We start from the raw sequence: 20,228 nt of genomic DNA, 5'->3' as shown, positions 1-20,228 counted from the left end.
GGTCATTATGGCCGAACAGTTCTATTTTTGTTTTATCAGACCAGAGGACATTTCTCCAAAAAGTACGATTTTAGTCCCCACGTGCAGTTGCAAACCGTAGTCTGGCTTTATGGCGGTTTTGGAGCAGTGGCTTCTACCTTGCTGAGTGGCCTTTCAGGTTATGTCGATATAGGACTCGTTTTACTGTGGATATAGATACTTTTGTACCCGTTTCCTCCAGCATCTTCACAAGGTCCTTTGCTGTTCTGCGATTGATTTGCACTTTTCGCACTAAAGTACGTCCATCTCTAGGAGACAGAACGCGTCTCCTTCCTGAGCGGTATGACGGCTGCGTGGTCCCATGGTGTTTATACTTGCGTACTATTGTTTGTACAGATGAACGTGGTACCTTCAGGCATTTGGAAATTGCTCCCAAGGATGAATCAGACTTGTGGAGGTCTACAATTCTTTTTAATGAGGTCTTGGCTGATTTCTTTTTCGATTTTCCCATGATGTCAAGCAAAGAGGCACTGAGTTTGAAGGTAGGCCTTGAAATACATCCACAGGTACACCTCCAATTGACTCATATGGTGCCAGAAGCTTCTAAAGCCATGACATCATTTTCTGAAATTTTCCAAGCTGTTTAAAGGCACAGTCAACTTAGAGTATGTAAACTTCTGACCCACTGGAATTGTGATACAGTGAATTATAAGTGAAATCATCTGTTAACAATTGTTGGGAAAATTACTTGTGTCATGCACAAAGTAGATGTCCTAACCGACTTGCCAAAACTAGTTTGTTAACAAGAAGTTTGTGGAGTGGTTGTAAAACGAGTTTTAATGACTCCAACCTAAGTGTATGTAAACTTCCGACTTCAACTACACACACAGCATCTGTCTGAAACCAGCTGAATTAGACAGAAGAGACGAGAGGTTTCACTCCCTTTATAACATGTGGTCATGAAACATTACAGATGGTCTGCAAATGGGATTGAAAAAAAGCAGAATCACTCTATAAAGCAGGTTCAGAATCCAGGTATCTCTTATTGCATTAGCAAGTGGCATGAAATAACTAACCCTAGGAGAGTTGTTGCAAATGGGGATTTTATGTTCAGTCTGAGCCTGAACATAATCATAATGAATGACAGCATGTGTAGACTTGCTGCTGCGTTTATACAAGTAGACTGGAACAAAAAGCAACAGCTGTTGGAGCCAGTTAGTTCAGCATGGGTACCATGGAGGAGAGTCAATCTGTATCCCCCATCCCATCCTCTGGGTCCACCGAGCATCCCATCAGCCAAGCCAGCATCAAAACAGCCTCGCTAACTTGAAATGTGACTAATACGAACAGGAATGCCAGGTCAGACTGGAGAGAAATATACCCTACTACGAACCCAAGAATACTGGTCTTACTCCCAGCTGGGGACTAAATCCATGCTTCTCATAGAGTAGGTGGAAGTCTTAAGCCCCCATATCTGTGCTAGCCTGTAGGGTGGGTGATATATCATATTTCTAGGTATACTGGCGTGGAGCCACATACCAGTATGGATTTTTACAATACCGTCTATAGAAGGTATTTTGATACCGTGCTAAATAAAAACAGTTCAATAAATTGGACTACTTCGCTGACAGTTTTGTCTTAGTTTGGTTGAGTATAAAATAATCAGAATAGAGAAAGCTTATTAAAACCACTAAGAATTAATTTGTTGCAATCCTAGGGTCATGCACTACTAATCAAATATACTGAGAACTTTTATTCAGAATTATAAAATACCGTCAAATCCCGCCAAAAATAAGAAAAATTGTGATATATTTCGGCATTATCACCCAGCCCTACTAGCCTGTGTAAAATAATAAAGATATCGTATGTTCCTCAATGTATAACTGTCAAGTATCTATGGTCTGCCTAATATAGAAGAGATTTGTTTAGCCGGTCAACCTATTTCTGACTTTTTACAAAGAATCTGTAGACATTACAAAACAAAATAAACTATTTTGCACTAGAATCAGTCATGTATTTTCTAATTATTTTAAAACACATATACACATGGTTTATTTTCCATTGAAAACATGCGAATACAAGAGAACTCCGATAACTAGATAGTTACTCTGAGAGAATCTCCAATCTCTTGTCTCATTACAGCTGATTACAGCCAAGTCAGCGGTGCAATGTTAGGAGAAATGTGCTTTCCTGAAACAAACATAGATTATTCAAGGCTCTCTCTCCCCTTGTTTATGCAACAGAGTGAAGATCAAATAGCAGCTCCCCTCTTGGGTAAACGTTAATAAGATCCGCTCCTCCGTGTATTTAACCTACATTTCCTTCAAAAGGCTCTCCCCTTGAGTTGCCGTCATGACAGCTCAGGGATGTGGGCTCAGCTCTGGGATGAGAGCTTTGAACCCTGCAGACTTCCAGGTACAGGGTTCATCTAACTGTATATCCCACCGTGAGCATCAAGTCGACTCGTCCTGCATATGCTCCGTATAACTTGAACAGAGAACAAGAGATGCATGATATAGGTTGTATAGATGTAGGTGGTTATGAGACAAACTAAACATGTTCGCGTAAACCAGCTCTTCATCCATAAACATTTTACAGCTAGTATCTTCATAGTTCACCACAGAGGTATTAAATAAAAGTGCATGAATCATAGGCGCGCGACGGGTGATGATGATATCACTAAACATGTTTCCGTGAAGCACCTCTGGAGTCATGATGTTGACAGGTACAAAGACGGACTTAGGCTGGGCCAAGAATCTCAACGCTCTATCAGTCATCAAAACCCAATCAGCAATAACTGCAGTGCTGTAATGCGTCGCTGAGGAACAAATCACCCAAAGCGCGACAATATTTCACCATCGTTAATGCGAGGCTTTTTTTCTTCTGACAACCATCATCTTCACGAGAGTCCATATTAGAGATCAAATATGGTCATCAACAGCAGCTGAAAATGACCTTGCATTGTCCAAGACTGTGCCCCTCCTGCTCCAGCACACATCCGAGAGGCTGGGGGGAGTAATGGCAATGACCTTGCTGCTGCTGTAAAGCGCTGAGAGAAGCAGTATGAGCTACACTAGGCTAGGGGGGGGGGGGGCTGTAAGAAAACAAGACACCCTGACAGTTCAAAGGAGCGTTTTAATATTTCAGATCATCATAAGCATCAGAAGAGTTATGGCACTAAAAGAATTGGCTAAAAGGTACACTACGACTACACAGTGGGAATTGAAACAGGCCTTTCCTCACACTTAATTATTAAGCGTTGTCTGAAGAGGGATAAGACTGGTTAGGAAAGTGTTAAAGAAACAGAAACGCATTTGTGGAATCTGCAAAACATATATACTGTTTGTGAAATGCAGAGTCCTTTTAGCTACAGTACTTTCATTAGCGTAGCTAGCCTGAAACAAATTAATAAAAAATGGTGTTTTAGCAGCACAGACAATGTTTTTTCCAGAAGTGGAGGCTTACTGTATTGTGTTTGTGTGAAAAACACATGGCTCAATTGAAGCGCCCACTGAACAGGCTGAAAAGAAGTTGTACAATCACAGCGCTTGAAGTCTTTAATTAGTATCTTCAAAAAACACAGTAGAGTTGACAGCTTATGGACTGATCCTTTCAATACTAGAATTCCTTTTTCTCTGACTTGCATAGTGTTTCACAGAACCCGCCTGCGAAGGCCTGTTTCAAGCTGATCTCCTTTTCCTGAAACATGGCCAGGATTCCTCCACGAGCTTGTTTTCAGAATACCTAAATGTTTTTAGGCATGGGATGTTGTTCATGTTAAATGGACAGGATTTAGGAAACACACGCCATTGAGTAACGGCTAAAGCAGCATTCATTTAAAATAAGAGGGGCAATAGATCTCTCAAGATATTGATAAGCAAACTCCGCCAACCTAGGCATTTCTTTTAGGGCGGGTAAAGTATTTTTAGCATTTTTTTACCTTGGGACTATGATGAATCGAGTCCGAGCCTTCAGGCGTTTACCGCTCTGCACCGAGTCACTGAAATAACTTTCCTATACTCTTGATACCATGGTTGACCCCGTTTATAGGATAGGAATAGGCTTAGATGAATTGTGCTGTAGTACAACGTGCAGTAGTATGTGCTCTAGGAGGAACACCTATACAGGCTCACTGTATGAATCTATTGGTTATATTTGTTGAGAGGAGAGAATTTGGCTATTTCCCTTACAAAGATACTGAGAAATACAATGATCTGGTATCATTGTGCCTGCCACTATACACAACTGAAAAAAACTACAGTACATTTTACACTGAACAAAAATACAAACGCAACATGTAAAGTGTTGGTCCCATGTTTCACAAGCGGAAATAAAGAAATCCCACAAATGCTTATTTCTCTCAAAGTTTGTGCACAAATTTGTTTATATCCCTGTTAGAAAGCATTTCTCCTTTGCCAAGATAATCCATCCACCTGACAGGTGTGGCATATCAGGAAGCTGATTAAACAGTATGATCATTACACAGGTGCACCTTGCGCTGGGGAGCGTAAAAGGCCACTTTAGAATGTGCTGTTTTGTCACACATTTTAGTCATTTAGCAGACACTCTCATACAGAGCGACTTTCAGTTAGCCATCTTAAGATTAATGTACTGTGGGACAACCACATATCACAGGCATAGAAAGTACATTCTTCCTCAATGTAGCTGTCAGTAGAATCACAGCTAGAAGGGGAGTCAAGTGCAAGTGCTGGTTAAGTGTTCTTTTTTTTCTTTGGGGGGGGGTTGAGGTGAGGAGAGGAGGAGGATAATTTAAGATACTGTTTTATGAGGTAGGGTTTCAGATGTTCTCGGGAAGATGGGCAAGGACTCTGCTGTCCTAGCTTCAGGAGGAAGCTGGTTCCACCATTGGGGTGCCAGAACAGAGAAGAACTTGGACTGTGCTGAGTGGGAGCTGCCCTCCCATAGGGGTGGGAGGGCCAAGAGACCTGAGGTGGCAGAACGGAGTGCTCGGGTTGGGGTGTTGGGTTTGAGCATAGCCTGAAGGTAGGGAGGGGCAGTTCCTCTTGCTATTCCATAGGTAAGCACCATGATCTTGTAGTGGATGCAAGCTTCAACTAGAAGCCAGTGGAGTGTGTGGAAGAGCAGGGTGACACGAGAGAACTTGAAAGGGAAGGTTGAAAAACAGGCGGGCTTCTGCGTTCTGGGTAAGTTGCAGGGGTTTGATGGCAAAAGCGGGGAGCCCAGCCAACAGCTAATTGCAGTAGTCCAGACGGGAGAGGACAAGTGCCTGGATTAGGACCTGCGCCGCTTCCTGCGTGAGGTAGGACCATACTCTACATATGTTGTAGAGCATGAACCTGCAGGAGCAGGTCACTGCTTTGATGTTTGCAGAGAATGACAGGGAGTTGTCTAGGGTCATGCCAAGGTTCTTTGCACTCTGGGAGGGCGACACTGTGGAGTTGTCAACCGTGATGTAGAGGTCTTTGAGCGGGCAGGCATTCCCTGGGAGGAAGAGCAGTTCCGTCTTGTCGAGGTTGAGCTTGATGTGGTGGGCCGACATCCAAGTTGAGATATCTGCCAGGCACCCAGAAGTGCGTGTCGCCACCTGAGTGTCAGAAAGCGGGAAGGTGAAAAGTAATTGAGTGTCATCCGCATAGCAATGATTGGAGAGACCCTGTGAGGATATGACGGAGCCGATTGACTTGGTGTATAGAGAGAAGAGGAGAGGGCCTAGAACCGAGCACTGGGAGACACCAGTAGTGAGAGTATGTGGTGCAGACACAGATCCTCTCCACGTCACCTGGTAGGAGCGGCCTGTCAGGTAGGATGCAATCCAAGAGTGTGCATAGCCTGAGAAAGAGGGGAGACAGAGGTCAAGGCGTAGGGTAGTTCTGTGTGAGTGGGACCAGTGAACTCAATAGGCTGAGTGAATGAGGAGCGGATGTCGTCAACCTTTTTTCCCCAAAGTGGTTGACAAAGTCGTCCGCAGATAGGGAGGTGAGGATTATTTTATTTCACCTTTATTTTACTATGCAAGTCAATTAAGAACAAATTCTTATTTACAATGGATGGCCTACCCCGGCCAAACCCTAACGACGCTGGGCCAATTGTGCGCTGCCCTATGGGACTCCCAATCACAGCCGGTTGTTATACAGCCTGGAATCGAGCCAGGGCCTGTAGTGATGAGATGCAGTGCCTTAGACCAATGTGCCACTTGGGAGCCCAATTAAGGAGGGAGGAGAAGGTGGAAGAGAGTTTCCTAGGGTTTAAATTTAGAGTGGCAGAAAGTGGCTTTAGCAGCAGATACAGAGGAAGAGAAGATAGGTCCTCCGGAAGTTTAGTTTTTCTCATTTTTTTCTCAGCTGCCCGCAGCCTTGTTCTGTAAGCTCGCAATGAGTCACTCAGCCACGGAGCAGGAGGGCCGAGCCAGCCGGGAGGAAAGGGGACAGTGCAAGTCATAGGATGCGGAAAAGGGAGGAGAGTAGGGTCGAAGAGGCAGAATCAGGAGACAGAAGGATTTTGCAGAAGGGAGAGATGATAGGATGGAAGAGGCAAGAGTAGTGGGAGAGAGAGAGCTAAGATTGTAACGGGCATGACCATCTGGATAGGGGCTGAGTGGTTAGGTTTGGAGGAAAGGAAGACAGAAAAGGAAACAGAGTAGTGATATGAGACCTGGAGGGGGGGTTTCAGTGAGATTAGTAGGCGAGCAGCCTCTAGTAAAGATGAGGGAGTTGGAAAGAAAATAATTGAAGGCATACACCTGTAGGTTGAAGTTGCCAAGTACGAAGAGCGGTGAGCCATCGTCAGGAAATGAGCTTATCAAGTGGTCAAACTCATTAAGGAACTCTCCAAGGGCACCTGGTGGGCAACAGATGTTAACTTCTCTTGGGTAGGGGGCAGCATTCGGAATTTTGGAAGAAAAGCATGCCCAAATTAAACTGCCAGCTACTCATCCCCAGAAGATAAGATATGTATATTATTAGTACATTTGGATAGAAAACACTCTGAAGTTTCTAAAACTGTTTGAATCATGTCTGTGAGTATAACCAAACTTATTTAGCAGGCAAAACACCGAGGACAAACGATTCAGATATATATATTTTTTGAGGTCACTCTCTTTTCAATAAGTTTTCATTGGGAAACCAAATTTCTAAGGGACCTTCTTGCAGTTCCTACCGCTTCCACTGGATGTCAACAGTCTTTAGAAATTGGTTGAGGTTATTCCTTTGTGTAATGAAGAAGTACGGCCATCTTGAAAGAGGGTCACTCGAAATGTCCTGTTTGTTAGAAAAATGGCTGTCTTTTTCCTGTGACTTGGCGCTAACCTAACATAATCGTTTGGTGTGCTTTCGTCGTAAAACTTTTGTGAAATCGGACTCTTTGGCTGGATTTACAACAAGTGTATCTTTAAAATGGTGTAAAATACTTGTGTGTTTGAGGAATTTAAATTATGGAATTTCTGTTGTTTTGAATCTGGTGCCCTGCAGTTTCACAGGCTGTTGACGAGGTGGGACGCTACCGTCCCACATACCCTAGTGAGGTTAAGCTTAAGTGGACAAGTGACAGTATGGAATTCAAATGAGGAGATGGACATGTGAGAGAAGGAGAAAAGAAATATCCACTTGAGTAGACCTGTGCCACCACCGCAACGACCAGATGCTCTCGGAATATAAGAGAAAATATAGTCAGATGTTCTCTGGGGTGATCCATGTCTCTGTCAGGGCCAAAAAGTCAAGGGACTGAAGGGCAGCATAGGCTGAGATGAACTCTGCGTTCTTGACCGCAGATAGCCATTCCCAAACACTGCCAGAGATCCAAAATTTCACATGGGCTGTGCGTGCAGGGTAGCCTAAATGAGAAGGGTTGCAGCCAAGTGGTGGGGAGGTTCTAAAGCCTACAGGGAGAGGTGCGAACACGTGTAGAAAACACACACAGTTGACAAAGCTACAAAAGAGCAAAATGAGATCTGTAAACAACTAGCTAAGATACTCAAGTGAGAGAGTGGTGTTAAGCCTTCCTCTCTTTCCTTCCTCTAAACTCCACACAACAACTCGGCAAAACCGTCTTCATTTTTCGGCGACGGTCTTAGATTTGAGACAAAATCGCCACTGACACGACCGCTGCCGCTGAGAAACCAGGGGAGACTGAAGAACTAACAATAATTGCCAATTGCCTAGCAGTGGAGAGCACACCTCCCTGCACTAATTGCTGATTGCCTAGGAGAGGTGAACCCCCCCCCCCCCCCCCCCCCCCCCCCCCCTCAATACAGCCACTGATTACCCAAAACAAGTCACAAATTGCCCTGCCCCTTAATCCTGGTTGATGTGTCACGCAACACAATGCCATAGATGTCTCAAGTTGAGGGAGCGTGACTGCAGGAATGTCCACCAGAGCTGTTGCCAGAGAATTTAATGTTCATTTCTCTACCATAAGCTGTCTCCAATGTCATTTTAGAAAATTTGGCAGTACGTCCAACCAGCCTCACAACCGCAGACCACGTGTAACCATGCCAGCCCAGGACCTCCACATCTCTATTCTTCACTTGTGGGATCATCTGAGGAGTATTTATGTCTGTAATAAAGCCCTTTGTGGGGGAAAACTCATTCTGATTGGCTGGGCCTGGCTCCCCAGTGGGTAGGGCTGGCTGTCAAGTGGGTGGGCCTATGCCCTTCAGGCCCACCCATGGCTGCACCCCTGCCCAGTCATGTGAAATCCATAGGTTAGGGCCTAATGAATTCATTTCAATTGACTGATTTACTTACTTTGACTCAGTAAAATCATATTTATGTTCAGTATACAATACATTTGGGGGTGAACGGCATACTGAATCTGCATCTATGGCAGTTTGGAATGGCTCTTCATTGGCCAAATCTCAGTATCTGACACCAATGAGCCACAAGAGATCCACAATGCAGAGCGAGCAGTATTAATTTCACCCGTGGTCCTCAGTAGCGTCTGTGTACAAGGAAAACATCTGTACGGACTGTGGGTTTCCTATTACTCAGGATGGCTGATGACGGCCCCAGACAACCATCTGCTGGAGGTCCGCTTCACTCTCCCTTCAGATCCATCAACGTCATGAAACTGTCTCCAGGCGTTCCTCTCCTACGCCATGTGGAGGACACACTGACTGCAAGCCGCAGCATTCCCACTCCTACTGCTGTCTCTCCCACTCCCTCTCCACCTCCCATTCTCTCCCACTCACACTCCCAGCTCTCCATCTCTAAATCTCTGTCCTACCCTCTCCTCATGCTGGGCTGTGTGTGGAGCTTGGAGGCCTGGGGGTCTACTGTGGAGAAGCAGCACTCTAGGACGTGATGGAGTGGCTCTTCGACTTATAGAGCCGTCAATTACAGGCAGATTTTAATCACATTCTGCCAGGAAAGAACTGTGCAGGCTAGAAGAGAGGATGAAGTGGATGGGCAAGTCTCACTGATATGTTTTCCACTCTTCATACAAATAAACCTACATTTTAAGTAAGGCAGTGAGAAATGCAGGGTTGGCTGAAAAACAACACAGGATGGGCTATGATGTTGAAGGCAAATGACCACAACAATGTCACATGATCTCCAGTCTCTGTAGCTGAGGTCCCAAACTCCTTGACCCTCCGTCAGAATATTAATCAGACACAGCCATTAATGCACTTCATGTGCTTTCCATTAAGCCAATAAAACCATTTGTTTTTTTCTGAACATAAAAATGTACACTACAGTTCAAAAGTTTGGGGTCATTTAGAAATGTCCTCGTTTTTGAAAGAAAAGCAAATTTTTTGTCCATTAAAATAACACCAAACTGATCAGAAATACAGTATAGACATTGTTAATGTTGTAAATGACTATTGTAGCTGGAAACGTCTGATTTTTAATGGAATATCTACATAGGCGTACAGAGGCCCATTATCAGCAACCATTACTCCTGTGTTCCAATGGCACATTGTGTTAGCTAATCCAAGTTTTCATTTTTAAAAGGCTAATTAATCATTAGAAAACCCTTTTACAATTATGTTTGCACAGCTGAAAACTGTTGTTCTGATTAAAGAAGCAATAAAATTGGCCTTCGTTAGACTAGTTGAGTATCTGGAGCATCAGCATTTGTGGGTTTGATAACAGGCTGAAAATGGCCAGAAACAAAGACATTTCTTCTGAAACTCGTCAGTATATTCTTGTTCTGAGAAATGAAAGCAATTCCATGTGAGAAATTGTCAAGAAACTGAAGATCTCGTACAACGCTGTGTACTACTCCCTTCACAGAACAGCGCAAACTGTTGTTTCCAGCTACAATAGTAATTTACAACATTAACAATGTCCACACTGTATTTCTGATCAATTTGATGTTATTTTAATGGACAAAAAATTAGCTTTTCTTTCAAAAACAAGGACATTTTAAAGTGACCCCAAACTTTTGAACGGTAGTGTAATTTAAAAATGTACAAATGACCTGTATCGCCATTCACCACCACACTGGCTACCTCTATAACATTGTCTGCGTTTAGACAGGCAGCGCAACTCTGACATTTTTTTCCACTAATAGGTTTTTTGAACAATCACATCAGATCTTTTTCAGAGCTAATCTGATTTGTCAAAAGACAGAATAGTTAAAATATATCAGAATTGCGCTGCCTGTCTAAACACAGCCAATGTTACAGAGGTAGCCAGTGCGTTAATTCCAAAGGTAAGATAATGCAAAGGATAAGGCCCATCTCCTCACAACAGGTCAATATGGGCCAGCAGCTGCTAATGTAAAATGGATTCAATGGTTCAGACCACAGGTATGACAAGAAATTTATTTTTGCTGTTTTAATTACGTTGGTAACCAGTTTATATAATAGCAATAGGGTACCTGGGGGGTTGTGTTATATGGCCAATATACCACGGCTAATGGCTTTACCAGGCACTCCGTGTAGCGTTGTGCATAAGAATAGCCCTTAGCCGTGGTATATTGGCAATATACCACACCTCAACAGGCCTTATTGCTTAATTAACCTGTTTGGGGTGCAAGCCCGAAATCGGACGAAAATGACAACAGCTGCAGGGCGCGAAATTCAAAATCTATTTTTTAAAAATATTTAACTTTTACACATTAACAAGTCCAATACAGCATTTGAAAGATAAACATCTTGTCAATCCAGCCAACATGTCCGATTTTTTAAATGTTTTACAGAGAAAACACCACATATATTTATGTTAGCTCACCACCAAATACAAAAGTGGACAGACACGTATGGATATGATTATGAAGTATGAATTATGATTCAAGTAGCATGCACAAGCCAACCGAAATAAACTAAAACCAACCTAAAGAGCCCAGAAAAAACTACCTCAGATGACAGTCATATAACATGTTACACAATAAATCTATGTTTTGTTCATAAAAAGTGCATATTTTAGCTATAAATCAGTTTTACATTGATGCTACCCAAAAATGCTAACACATAGCTAGAGTCTGAATCCAGACGGGAGTAGCCAGAGAAAATACATACACCAACGTCGGCTACTAATTACACCTCATAAAACATTTCAGAAAAACATATGGTGGATAGCTAATGAAAGACAGATATCGTGTGAATAAAGCCAACATTTCCGATTTTTGAAGTGTTTTACAGCGAAAACACAATATATCGTTATATTAGCTAACAACATAAGCTAGCATAAGTCAGCACTAGCATTGGTCAAGCGCTAGCCTAGCACAGTTAGCCCAGTTAGCACAGCACAGCTCAACAGATATATGAAAAAGCATCCCAAATTGGGTCTTATCTTTGTTGATATTCCATCAGAATGTTGTAACGGGGTCCAATGTCCAGTAGAGTCTTTAGTTGGGTTCCAGAACGAATTATTTCCCTCTTTGGTTAGCAAGCACAATAGCATTGCGGCGCTACTCAGCGTTTCTTCAAAAAATTCTTCCGTCGTATCACATCTAAAGTCCAGAATAAATTGCAATAATATAATTAAAGTATATTGAAAAAACATACTTTAGGATGATTTTGTGACATGTATCAAATAATATCGTAGTCAGAGATCATATTCACCGTTATCTACCTTGTTCCAGAAGCCGAGACCAAATTCTGCTTCGCGCCCGGATTTTTTTTTTAACTGCGCAGGTCTCACAAGAAGGTGTGTTATTCAGTCCATGGACGAGATATTCGACTCCTTTCAATTCTCACTTCCGCATTACAGCCTGACGAAGGCGTGTGACGTGTTTCTATGGTCCCAAGTCAAAGGGCCTTTTATAGAGAAGGTCTTAAAGAGACACATCGCATTTTGGAAATCTCAATTCGGCCGGGAAAATGGCTGTAAAAATATTTCTGTTCGACTTAGAGAAACAATTCAAACCTTTTTAGAAACTATAGACTGTTATCTATCCAACAGTAGTAAATATATGCATATTGGAAAATAAAAAGTTTCTTAGGAGGCCGTTTGAAAATGTGCACACATTTTCCAGTTTTTTCAATATTCAGCTTGCAGCCCAAACAGGTTAAACACTCCAATAATTGCCATTTTCTCTCCATTGGGTTTTTAAATGTTCAATGGATTAATTGTTATTTGTTGGTTAGAGTGTACAACTATTAAATGCATTTTCACAACTAAGGTGAGGGGGGGGGGGGGGGGGTGTCACACTGCTAATTGCTGTATGGCGGACACGGTCCCTGCTTCTAAAAATGGGAGATAGCAGTGTGTGGGTGGGGCGTCAGGTTCTTTGTGACACATTTTCTTAGAACTGTTGACGAGTATAATTACAGCTACGCAGCAGCAATGTTCCTTCATCTGTATTAATTAATTGATCCAAAGCTACAGAGAGCAAGATAACACCGCCAATTAGATTAGATGTGTTGGATTTGTCTAGCTCGGCTATGTGAACGCTCCCCTCTAGCTAGGAACGCACTCTGCTCCACCAGGCCTCCTCAGACAGAGACACACAGCCTTCAGCTTCACTCTCCAATACCCATCCTACCTCGTATGCATTGCTTCTTAGCATTGATATGGCCAGTAGTAGATTTCTTGGGTGAAATAACTCCCACTGATGTACTCTCATACTACTGTACTGCCTCAGAAGCAGTTAATATCAAGGTCCTAACTTTGTCCATGACTGCACTTCACAGTATTGACTAGAGTGTGAGTTTTTGTCACGACCCAGCTCGTGGGAAGTGACAAAGAGCTCTTCAGGGCACAAATAATAATAGAAAAATAATAAATCATTTTTCTCTTCGTTTAGCCATCTTACATATAAAACCTTATTTGTTCCTCAATAATTGTGAATAACTCACCACAGGTTAATGAGAAGGGTGTGCTTAAAAGGATGCACATAACTCTGCAATGTTGGGTTGTATTGTAGAGTCTCAGTCTTAAATCATTTTCCACACACAGTCTGTGCCTGTATTTAGTTTTCATGCTAGTGAGGGCCGAGAATCCACTCTCAAATAGGTACATGGTTGCAAAAGGCATCAGTGTCTTAACAGCGCGACTTGCCAAGGCAGAATACGCTGAGCGCAGCCCAATCCAGAAATCTGGCAGTGGCTTCTGATTGAATTCAATTTTCACAGAACTGCTTATTGCAATTTCGATGAGGCTCTCTTGTTCAGATATCGGTAAGTGGACTGGAGGCAGGGCATGGAAGGGATAACGAATCAAGTTGTTTGTGTCATCCGTTTCGGGAAAGTACCTGCGCACCCAGCTCACTCAGGTTCTTCGCTACATCACATTTGACATTGTCCATAAGCTTGAGTTCATTTGCTCACAAAAAAAATCATACACTGATGGAAAGACCTGTGTGTTGTCCTTGTTAATGCGGACAGAAAAGAGCTCCAACTTCTTTATCCTAGCCTCAATTTTGTCCCGCACATTGAATATAGTTGCGGAGAGTTCCTGTAATCCTAGATTCAGGAAGTCTTTATTAATTATTTGACTAGGCTACCTGTATTTGACATTGTGTTGTTATTTCGCTGAACACTAGATGGTTTCATTTTCTTTTTGGCAGTGAAACGAGGCTACTCAGGCAAGATTAAAAAATCTCACCCAAATGTATAGCCCCTTAAAAAAAAAAACGCGAATCACATTTTTATTTGGCGTACCCCCGATGGCATTGCCCCCAGTTTGGGAATACCTGCTCTACAACATACGTTGAGTACGACCCTACCTCACACAGGAAGCTGCGCAGGTCCTAATCCAGGCACTTGTCCTCTGCCGTCTGGACTACCGCAACTCGCTGTTGGCTGGGCTCCCCGCTTTTGCCATCAAACCCCTGCAACTTACCCAGAACGCAGAAGCCCACCTGGTTTTCAACCTTCCCAAGTTCTCTCATGTCACCCTGCTCTTCCACACACTCCACTGGCTTCTAGTTGAAGCTTGCATCCACTACAAGAACATGGTGCTTACCTATGGAATAGCAAGAGGAACTGCCCCTCCCTACCTTCAGGCTATGCTCAAACCCTACACCCCAACCCGAGCACTCCGTTCTGCCACCTCAGGTCTCTTGGCCCTCCCACCCCTATGGGAGGGCAGCTCCCTCTCAGCACAGTCCAAGCTCTTCTCTGTCCTGGCACCCCAATGGTGGAACCAGCTTCCTCCTGAAGCTAGGACAGCAGAGTTCCTGCCCATCTTCCGAGAACATCTGAAACCCTACCTCTTCAAACAGTATCTTAAATTATCCTCCTCCTCACCTCAACCCCCCAACCCCCAAAAATAAAGAACACTTAACCAGCACTTGCACTTGACCCCCCCCCCCCCACCCCTTCTAGCTCTGACTCTACTGACAGCTACTTTGAGAAAAAAAATTTGCCTGTGGTATGTGGTTCTCCCACCTAGCTACTGTATCTTAAGATGAATGCACTAACTAAGTTGCTCTGGATAAGAGCCTCTGCTAAATGACTGAAATTTAAAATCACGGATATCCTACATAAACATGCATGAGCACAAATGAACAACTGCAGCACAAACACACACTACTCAGACCCACATACACGCATGCCTGCGCACATACACGCATGGCACGTGTACATTTAGACACACTCGGACACACACACAAGAACACACAGAGATAGCGTAAAAGCCGCCTCTGCGTGATAAAATAATCATTGAAGCTATTTCTTCTAAGGGAATGAACAATCAGCCCTAGTTTCATTCACTTCACTGCTCCTCTGTTCTTCCCTTACTCCATCCATTCCATACAGATGAAATATTTACTAACAGAGGGCTTTCAAAGGGGGACAACTTCTTCAGGGGACCCAAGTCCAACCTAAAGCCCATCCCCAAGAACAGAGAAACATCATTCTCTGTAGTCTGTAGCCTAGGCCTATAATTGTACATAATAATCATTCCCCTCACCAGTTTCACAGACCTAAGACTGTGAAAGGGATCGAGCTCTCATTACTGCTCTGTGTGATAGCACTGCATCTCAAATACCCACCAGGCATAATTACCCAATTGTCACAATTCCGAAGACACTTCTGAGACAACATTGATTTAACGCAGCCGTAATGAACCCTTGTACTGTACGTGTCTCACAGAGTCGAGTGACAGTAGCAGAAAGACTTGAATGACAAAGAAATGGGGACAATGGAGGAAGAGGAGAACAGAGAGTAAACAGGGGTCACACGTTATGTGGATAGTCCGGACTTTCCATCTGTAGATGCTGTAACAGATGATCATACTATCAACAAACTATCTGTTGATAAGCAACGGCTTGCTACAGTTACAGCTAGTGTTTTGAACAAGGGTAAGGTTAAAGAGCTGGGACGATAGACCAAAAAAAATGACGTATTCCAACATGGCCTTCCTCTTTCCAAAGCATTTTGCTGACGTCGGTCATTTTCTGCGACTTTGCTACACAACGTTTCTATGGAGCGTTCTAAAACCATTATTTGGTCAACGGTAATATATGCATTATGTGGATTCCTACTATGAAAGTATCTGGCGGTCCCTGTTTGGCTGTGGCCTGCTGACTCTCATTCCCTCTCCCCACTGTGCGCACGGAGGAGGGATGCATTCTGAGCAGCACAGGCATGTGACCGTTGCTTAAAGGGGATTGCTGGAAAGGCCGTTTTCAAAGCAACTACTGTTGTTCTAGTTCTATAGAGGAGAGTCACAGATCATGTATTTCTCACCTCTTAATAGAGTTCACGACACCCATTTACAACTGGAGTAGGCTGTAGTTAGTATGGTTTTGATGCCCAGCAGTAACATCAATAAGGGATCACAGCTTTCACCTGGATTCACCTGGTCAGTCTATCTCAGTGTAGCTTATAGGCCAATATGCACCAATTCGCACAAAGATGTAAAAAAGAAGTCTGCTAATTCTGGATTCTATTTTGACAGGTTGCACATCAAAATATAATCATGCATTTCCTGGATATGTTCGATGAAATAGCTGCATTTTTTAAATCATAGACCACCATTTCAGTCGTCTTACTTGACACTGGGGAAAAAAGGTCTCGGGCTCTGCCGCTAAGTAACTGTCCATTAAAACATTATCATTGTATTTGTTGTTATCGAGAAAAACAGTTCTATGACTTTTTGTCCATATCGCCCAGCTGTAGCACCTCCCCAAAAAATAATTGATCGTAATTTAGAGCAGATGTATCGTTATCGCAAATAATTGTCAATTTATCGCGGTATGGATATTTGTCATCTTCAACTTTGTCACCATGGAGCATTGTCATTATCATCTTCGATATACAGCCAAGATGGCGAGTGCGTGTAGTGGGCAGAGTAAAGCAGAGCGTGGGGTCCTACCTCAGGTTTGGGGATGAAGGCCCGTCCTGGGATGGTGAAGCAGCTCTTTACAGTACAGAGGTACTGGGCCATGATGGACAGACGACTCCTCTGTCTGCTGGCTGTGCTGGCTGTCAACCTCTGGAGAGGAGAACCCAACATATTTGGTCTGTATAATTTATACCCCTGAACAGTAGATCAACGCTGAATAATACAAATGGAAATTCAGGAAAACCGACTGAGTGAGAATAAACAGTACTGGACAGCATACATACTTCTGCCACCTCTTTCTGAAAGGTAAGGGTGAGTCTGGTCCGGCCGTAAACAAATGGTCCAGTTCTGTTGGATATGTTCTCCAGCCACTTGATGATGAGAGGAGTGGACACACTGAAGGGAAGGTTCCCTATGATATGCAGGTCCGGCGGATCTGAGCAGGGACAGTTGTAGTCAACCACACTGTTGCATGTTGCAAAACATGGCACAAAATCTATGTACTTTTTGTTCCAGACATAAAACAATCTAGTAGGCACTTCCATCAACCAGGCAGGTGACAAATCCACCTCAATACTAGGTCTACTTTTTCATCTCACTCACCATCCTCCCATGCCTTGGTTATGACATCTGGAAATCCTCTGTCCATTCTGTATGTGAGTATGTCACCATGGACAACCCTTAGCTTCCCTGGTGCTGCTTCAGACAAGAGCTGTGGAAACGGAAATTGCATCTTACAGGTACTTGAGAATTTAAAAACCACTTTAGTGTTTCCAATTTCGGCAATTCTTTGAAAGACAACCCCTTCCTGCATGTTCTCCTGTTAGGTACCTTTAGTCCAGGTATAAAGCGGTTGTCCTTCTCCACCACCAGCAGGTCTGCAGCCCCAGCGTTGAGGATGGAGCGGGTCAGACCTCCAGGTCCAGGACCCACCTCACACACATGGGCGTCCCTCAGACTGCCTGCCTGGCGCACAATCTTATCTACACAGTTCAGAAAACACACAGCGACCAGGGTGTACTACTTACTCACATTGGAATGGGTTGGATATAATAAAGGTGAACCATGTACAAATAACTGCCAAATTACAGGAAACACTTGAGTAAATGAAGGATACGAACTATATTGAAAGCAGGTGCTTCCACACAGGTGTGGTTCCTCAGTATTTAAAGCAATTAACATCCCATCATGCTTAGGGTCATGAATTAAAATGCCCAGTTGCCCATTATTTTGGCTACAATGGCTAAAAGAAGAGATCTCAGTGACTTTGAAAGAGGGGTCTCAAAGGAGCATAGGGGGTTTAAAGGGTGTGTGTGTCTCAGTCACCAGATCTCAACCCAATTGAACACTTATGGAGATTCTGGAGCCACACCTGAGACAGTGTTTTCAACCACCATCAACAAAACAACACATTATGGAATTTTTCATGGAAGAATGGTGTCGCATCTCTGCAATAGAGCTCCAGACACTTATAAAATCTATGCCAAAGTACATTTAGGGCCTTGTAAAAAGGAGAATGAGGACGGAATCCAGACATTAAGATGGAAATCAACAATATAAACTAGTATTTGCATCAATCCAGTGTCCATTTGTTTTGCTAACTCTGCAGTCACATGAGCACAAAATCGCTAACCAAAAAAACCCTCTCTTGCTTGTGCCCACTTACATTAAAGTTTATCTAGGCCTACACCCAAAAATCCAAATTTCTTAGACTTTTCCCAGACCTCAAGTGGTCTTCTGGTGTGGTTTAATCATTGTTGTGGACTTAAAACACTTAGTTATTTTTCTATTTAAAAAATGAAAAACCCCCAAAATTGGTAAACTGAAACCTGAAAAAAAAGACAGATTATTATTGATAAAATCAATCAATCAATCAATTTTATTTTATATAGCCCTTCGTACATCAGCTAATATCTCGAAGTGCTGTACAGAAACCCAGCCTAAACCCCCAAACAGCTAGTAATGCAGGTGTAGAAGCACATAAAACAGAATCAGGGCAGGGGGAATACAATAAATGTAATTGGGCCCTAAGCATTGAATCTGTTCTAGTGGCCCAACACCCTATTAAATCACGTTGTTGGTGTTTCCTTTATTTTGGCAGTTACCTGTATCAATACACTATCTAGTTGATGTTACATGCATCTTTTATTATGACATTCTGATATTCAAGAATAGTGTCTTCCATATGTCTATGACTTGCAGGCTAAATAAAGGTGGGCAGTGGCACTGTATTTTAGCATAGGCATATGCCTGGCTCCCGTCTCTCCTTGGCAAAGCTGGCTATGCTTCTGTAATGCTTTTATCTAAAACAGAAACCTTGTTCAAGGGCACCAGATCCGATCTGCAGCACTGCATCACTGATAGAATCACATCGGTAGTGTCTGCTGCTTGTGGACAAGCCTATGTGGGCACTTCAGTCCAGTACACTAAATGTGATGTGAACAGGGGGAAGGAAAAACACCATTGTGTAGAAGACACAGTGTACCAGGTGTTGGTGCATTGCAGCTAGAGGAGGCAGCTGACTCACCTGTGAGCCTCATGTCCAGTAGAAAGTTCTGGGACAGCTGTTTCTCTGCTCGCAGGTTGTACAGTTTGATTACCTCCCCAATGGTGGGCAGGGGAGGCAGGCGAAATGACGCAATCTTTCTGGGAGCCGCCATCCCTCAAACCGTTCTGCTGTGCAAATATAAAGGGTGGTACTGTAGTAAGAATATGATGATTAATGCACCTCTTCAATAGGGGCGCAATTACGCTGAGAGGTTAAATGTCAGAGTAATTAGTGACCGTTAAAAGATCTGGGGATTATCTGCTAATCTCCCATAATGACGACAATCATGCTCATGCATCCAGGCTCCATTTTAGAGCTCAACGATCATATGAATTAGGAATTCGAAAAAGATACTTTATTAAAAGCACAACTGCCATTGTCAAGGAATGATCAAGAAAATACATGGTGAAACATTTCTGAGGATTAAAAACATGATCTTGATCGCCACCCAGTGGATCAACCTACATTGTGTTGTGAAATTGATATTGGGCAGTTTTGGCTGTATCCTGCCAAAGATAGTGGAATGACTCTGGTGGTTCTGCCCCACAATGTCAAACCTATTACAACAGACATATGCTAAAACAGTCAAAGTCAACCCAACGTCAAATTAAGCTTTCATTTTGAAGAAATGAATCAGAGCATAGGACCTAACGTTACAACAGACCTTCAACTAGCTGAGGGACGCTCGACTCCATTCTCTTATATCGAGGCAGAGTTGAGTATTGATACCTGGTCGAGCGATTTGCTAGCAACGACATTGAGTCACCATCAGTCAATACTTGTAAAAATGTAAATTCTGAAAACGCTTGTTTGTCCTGTATAACTGTGGCCCTTGCGCGGGATGCTGAAATTCATACTTTTACTGAATACAACCACCAACATTTATATTTTAAAAAGTATGAATTTCAGCACCCACGCAGAAGAACCGCAGTTGTACAGGACACACATAGGTAGGTTACAGGTAAGGGCCACAGTTGTACAGGACAAACATAGGTAGGTTACAGGTAAGGGCCACAGTTGTACAGGACAAACATAGGTAGGTTACA

The 20,228-nt window shown here is 43.2% G+C and overlaps 1 protein-coding gene across 1 annotated transcript in view; it reads right to left on the bottom strand.

Moving 5' to 3' along the window:
* Window positions 1-20,228, bottom strand: part of LOC129812698 (dimethyladenosine transferase 1, mitochondrial-like) — a 44,362-nt gene that overhangs the window by 19,520 nt on the left and 4,614 nt on the right. Inside the window, 5 exon segments of the mRNA XM_055864505.1 lie at window positions 16,665-16,784; window positions 16,919-17,070; window positions 17,238-17,346; window positions 17,466-17,617; window positions 19,162-19,310. Of these exon segments, the coding sequence (XP_055720480.1) occupies window positions 16,665-16,784; window positions 16,919-17,070; window positions 17,238-17,346; window positions 17,466-17,617; window positions 19,162-19,294 (666 nt within the window). The 5' untranslated portion in view covers window positions 19,295-19,310.

This window comes from Salvelinus fontinalis, chromosome 16 (assembly GCF_029448725.1).
Source record: "Salvelinus fontinalis isolate EN_2023a chromosome 16, ASM2944872v1, whole genome shotgun sequence".
NCBI classification, from domain to species: Eukaryota; Metazoa; Chordata; class Actinopteri; order Salmoniformes; family Salmonidae; genus Salvelinus; species Salvelinus fontinalis.
This window is presented reverse-complemented; position numbering and strand designations above follow the sequence as displayed.